This window comes from Barbatula barbatula (assembly GCF_947034865.1).
Source record: "Barbatula barbatula genome assembly, chromosome: 21".
Taxonomy (NCBI): domain Eukaryota; kingdom Metazoa; phylum Chordata; class Actinopteri; order Cypriniformes; family Nemacheilidae; genus Barbatula; species Barbatula barbatula.
Genome location: NC_136784.1, coordinates 1,322,498 through 1,327,716, shown reverse-complemented (window position 1 = coordinate 1,327,716; position 5,219 = coordinate 1,322,498). Strand labels below are relative to the sequence as shown.

Below are 5,219 nucleotides of genomic sequence, written 5' to 3'. Positions count from 1 at the left end.
TTCTGATGTGTGTGGTGTATGTTGTGTATCTTTTCCTGTGTGTCATGTTTTGTGTATCTATTCGTGTGTGTGTGTGTGTGTTTCTGATGTGTGTGGTGTATGTTGTGTATCTGTTCGTGTGTGTGTGTGTTTCTGATGTGTGTGGTGTATGTTGTGTATCTTTTCCTGTGTGTCATGTTTTGTGTATCTGTTCGTGTGTGTGTGTGTGTGTTTCTGATGTGTGTGGTGTATGTTGTGTATCTTTTCCTGTGTGTTATGTTTTGTGTATCTGTTCGTGTGTGTGTGTGTGTTTCTGATGTGTGTGGTGTATGTTGTGTATCTTTTCCTGTGTGTTATGTTTTGTGTATCAGTTTGTGTGCGTGTGTGTTTCTGATGTGTGTGGTGTATGTTGTGTATCTTTTCCTCTGTGTTATGTTTTGTGTATCTGTTCATGCGTGTGTGTTTCTAATGTGTGTGGTGTTTAATGTGTGTTTGGTCTCACAGGTGTATCTCGGTCACTCCAGTCTGGTTCGGAGCATCAGTGTATCTCCCAGTGGACAGTGGCTTGTTTCCGGTCAGTTGTGTCTTCATCATTTCATGCTTCAAAAGATCATTTACGATGAATAAATCGGCATAGAACATTTTTAGTGCGCACTTTATAAATCCTTCTGTCTGATTGGTGTTTACAAATGGAGGTCCTGGTTTTCATCTGAGGTGTAAGCCTTAGCTCTCTTTCTCCAGCGGTAGCTAACAAGCTGCTAAAAGAGTTTCTCTCTCGCCCGTCATGATGTCATGATTCCTGGCGGCCACGTGCCGGTTCGAGGTTTCTCAGGGCCAGGATGAGCAATGACATGCATGTAACGTCCACGTCCGCTGGCCCTCCTCGACAGATAAATCCATCACGTCTTACCATCCATCTCAGGACGGGCTTTGATTTCATGCCTTCGTGGATTTTGGCATCCCGTCCATATTGTTACTCACTCCATGTCCATCTCCAGCTATTTGTAATTTTGGATAAACATTTTAGCTTCTTAAATCTCGCGTTCGCCGGCACGAGAAGAAAATCTGATCCCCGTCTAAGTCGCCGAAGCGTTTCCAAGACACGGTGTGTGTGTGTGTGTGTGTGTAGGTATAAAAAGATTTGGAGGAAAACCTCACGGGTACGATCCGGGTCTGTTGATCATTATCTGTATTTTAGGACCGGGTTTCTTTAGATACAGAAACGCACGCTATAATAGCCAACGTTCCCTCGGTAGGGCCGGCCATCTGATTGCTATTAACTGGAGGGGATATAAATGACCCGAACCCAAAGAGTCGTTTTAATAACACACGCAGTCAATTTCACTCAACGTTACCGACGGGAGTCGAGCGGCCAAATCCAGAGAAACCAAATGATATTGGTACAGTATGAAAATGCGGTCGGTTTTGCCCGTCTCATTTGAATGAGGTGCTTCAGGTAACAATACCACTGCGGTTTCCCAGAATGCTTTGCTCTCGGGGCGGATGAGCTGGGTGCCATGGGGGTAAATTAGAGTTGTATGATGAAAAATACAGTTAGAATTATGCAAAAAGCCATGGGGGAGGGCGGTTTAGTGGCAATATCTGTTAAGCCAATATGCAAAACCACTACAGACGGCCCTGCTCTTTTGTGTAGCTATAAAATATATGAAACCAGTAATAAAATGCTCTTTCCCACAGTAAAAACGGCAGTTGACAAGCTCCCCGCTTCATGTGCGTGTACGTTTAATAGAGCGAGTTTCTTCCATATCAGAGTGTTGGGCTTTGACGAAGCTGCGCTGGCTCTTTTGTTCCAGGTCTTTGTGTCGGGGTTTTCCTACTTTCACATTTTGACATCGCATTTGGAAAATCTTATTGAAACGATCAGTTTATAATAAAACAAGAAACTTCAGCAATTTGCCCAACGGTTTTCATATTTTTCTTGTTAGTGGTGTTTGCGAAGGCGAGCGTGACTTTACGGTTTTGATTCACATCGAAAAGAACTGCAGGGTACTTTAGTAAACTAGTATATTACAATATTCTAATTACTAGTATTAACTATAGTGAATTGATAAACTACTCAAGTGTACTTCACTACACTTTGTTTATGTATACTATAATGTTGTGTGGGATTATCTATAGTAGATCAACTGTACTGTAGTAAACATTGTAGTATACTTCACTTTTATTATTTACCATAGTCAATTATAGTATAGTATATTATAGTGTTTAATACACTTTAATGTGTACTATAGTGGTAGTATGTAGTAGTAACAGCAGCGAAGTGAGTAAACTCTCATAAATACTGCAGTATATTTTGATGTTTACCATAGTAAATTGTTGTACACTACAGATTTTTATAGTGACTACTTCACTTTTGTAATGTATACTACAGTGAATTGATAAACTGTACTAAACTTAGTACTGTACTTTAATGTTTACTGTAGTAAAATGTAGTGTACTTCACAACATTATAGTATACATTAACATTAAGTGTAGTGTAGTATTATCTATAGTAGATCAACTGTACTGTAGAAAAGATTGTAGTATACTCTACTATAATTGACTATGGTAAATGATAAAAGTGTAGTATATTATAGTTTATAGTACACATTAACAAAGTGTTTTAACAGTGGTAGTCTACAGTTTACTACGGTAAATATCACAATATACTGCAGTATTTATTATTCAATTGTAATACAATACACTATAGAACATAATAGTGACGACTTCACTCATTTAATGTATACTACAGTTTTTTGTTTAAATATCCACATGAAAAAATACTGTCGTGTATTTTAGTATTTACTACAGTAAACTGTCGTGTATTATAGTAACTAGGCCGCTTTGTTAATGTAAACGATGCATGTATTATCTGGTAAACGCTGTGGTATCTTCATTGTTTAGTACGGTAATTTTCCTACAGTTGACTATAAAGCAGTGTTGTATTTATGTGGGATGTCACAATACACATGAATATTTTCTTCCCGGTCTCACGACTTATAAACTGGGTTTTTAACATCATTGCTGCTTTTTTCCTTCCATAATGGCAAATGTTAGTCGGTCTTATTTTATTTATGCTCTCCGTCGATGTTAAAACGGCCGCAGGAAAGTCTTTGTATCTCCTGAACCTCATATACGCGAGCGTGCATGCGCGTGTGTGTTGTGTTGGCTGAGTCGGGCGGATTTGTGCAGGACACCACAGACTTCAGCCCGCCGCAGCCCGTCCCTCACTGCTATATCCGTCACCGGAGCGCTCCGTACTTAACATGTCATTATGGGTTGGAGAATTATTACGCTCCACCCTCCGGCCTGACCCCATTTTCAATGTGTTTGTGAAGTACACAGGTAGAAAGCTTGTGCTGAGTGTCCGTGTTTTTCCAAGAGAGAAAGTGACCCACAGCCGTGTGTCTGTGTTGTGCTTTGGACAGTCTTTCATGTTTGTTTGTGCTTTGACCTTTGACCTCAGGCTCTGATGATTGCACGGTGCGTTTCTGGGAGGTCAGTACAGCGCGCTGCCTGAAGACCGTGGAGGTGGGCGGAGCAGTGAAGGGCGTGGCCTGGAACCCCAATCCATCCGTCAGCCTGGTGGCCGTCAGCTTGTAAGAGCCCCGCCCCCTTTTCTCTATACGCAATACGTTTATGAATGTATGAGTCTGTAGGTTGATGGGTGTGTGTCTGATGTTTAGTGATCACACCGTGCTCCTCTTGAACCCTGGTCTGTGTGACCGGCTGGTGTCCAATGCTACGGATCAGATCATCTCCTCTTATGAGGATCCAGAAGAATCTAAAGATCAGGTGGTTCAGTGGACCGTCTCAGAGGGGGAAGATCACGAGCGGGGTCACCGTCTCGTCCTCAAACACCCAAAGGTGATTCAAACCTCTACATACACACTGTTAAACATCTGGGGTCCTTCCCTGTAAACATTATTTTTGATTCATTTATATAGATTTTATATATAGTCATTTTTCTTGTTTATATTGAGTAATTACTTAATTTATTTATTTATATATTTTCATTTTACTTCAATATTTATTCATTCATATATTATTTTTTATTTCAGTTGTGTATTATAATTCATTGTATTATTTATGTATTTTCTATATATTTATTCATTTATATTCTCGTTGATTCATATATTTATTCCTTCATTCATGTTGTTTATCCTAATTTAGTAATTGATTTGTTCATATTTTCATATTTTTTAAGATAGACTATAGACTCATTCATCCATTCATTTGTTCATTTATATATAAACAATTATTATATGTGTATATTAGTTAATTGATTTAATAATCCGTGTAGTAATATATTTATTTTAAATTTTGTCAGTAGAGATTTTTGTTTGGGACAATCTGCCATACACTTGTATAATACTTCATAGAGAATTATGAATGTAGCTTCACAAAACGACGTCGTCTCGGTTTCTCTTACATCAATTAAGATTTTTCTTTCTATCGCGTTGGATCGCTCATGTGGCCGGTCTTCCTTCACGTGAGCTCCAGCCAGGAGGCTTTTAACTATTGGCAGAATCCACGCTCTTGTGGTCGTCTTTTCCTGAAATGGAAAGAAACATAAGACGCCTCTAGTGTCCAATTAAATCTCCTGGAAGAGAAGCCGTGACGCGGCTGGCACACTGGCAGAGGACAAGCCGGCGTTAATAACGGCTGTAAATTCACTTTTGCCGTGTCTTTGAGGATATAATTGGATTAATCGTCCGTGTATTTACCGCAGAATGATTTTGACCTCTGACCTCGCTCTCTCTCTCTGTAAAGGCCTTGCGGCAGGTGACGTGGCACGGGAAAGGAGACTACCTGGCGTGCGTCATGCCCGACAACAGCAGTAATCTGCAGGTGGTCATCCACCAGGTGAGCAAACGGCGGACGCAGAACCCCTTCCGCAAGAGCAAGGGTCTGGTGCAGTGCGTGTCCTTCCATCCCATCAGGCCGTATTTCTTCGTGGCCACGCAGCGCTACGTGCGCGTGTACAACCTCATCAAACAAGAGCTCACCAAGAAACTGATGACCAACTGCAAGTGGATCTCCAGCATGGCCATCCATCCCGGAGGTGCGTCATTTGATTCTGAATCGGCTTCTCTTTTGTTTATTCGCACCTGCGCGATTCCATGTGACTCGCTTTCAGTAACGTGACATCACTGACCGCTTTCTGGAAGTCGCATTTAATTCGTTTCCTGTTTGTCCGCAGGCGACAACGTGATATGCGGGAGCTACGACTGTCGCTT

General features: G+C 41.0%; 1 protein-coding gene across 1 annotated transcript in view; it reads left to right on the top strand.

Annotated features, from left to right (window-relative positions):
- The window catches only part of LOC306910438 (ribosome biogenesis protein bop1-like), a gene marked incomplete at its 5' end in the record, with an annotated part of 8,659 nt that overhangs the window by 539 nt on the left and 2,901 nt on the right, over window positions 1–5,219 (top strand). The window contains 5 exons of the mRNA XM_079485014.1: window positions 484–553; window positions 3,446–3,578; window positions 3,666–3,846; window positions 4,753–5,044; window positions 5,183–5,219. The exon at window positions 5,183–5,219 is cut by the window's right edge and continues 48 nt beyond it. Coding sequence (XP_079341140.1) covers window positions 484–553; window positions 3,446–3,578; window positions 3,666–3,846; window positions 4,753–5,044; window positions 5,183–5,219 — 713 coding nt within the window. The remainder of the gene's footprint in view (window positions 1–483; window positions 554–3,445; window positions 3,579–3,665; window positions 3,847–4,752; window positions 5,045–5,182) is intronic.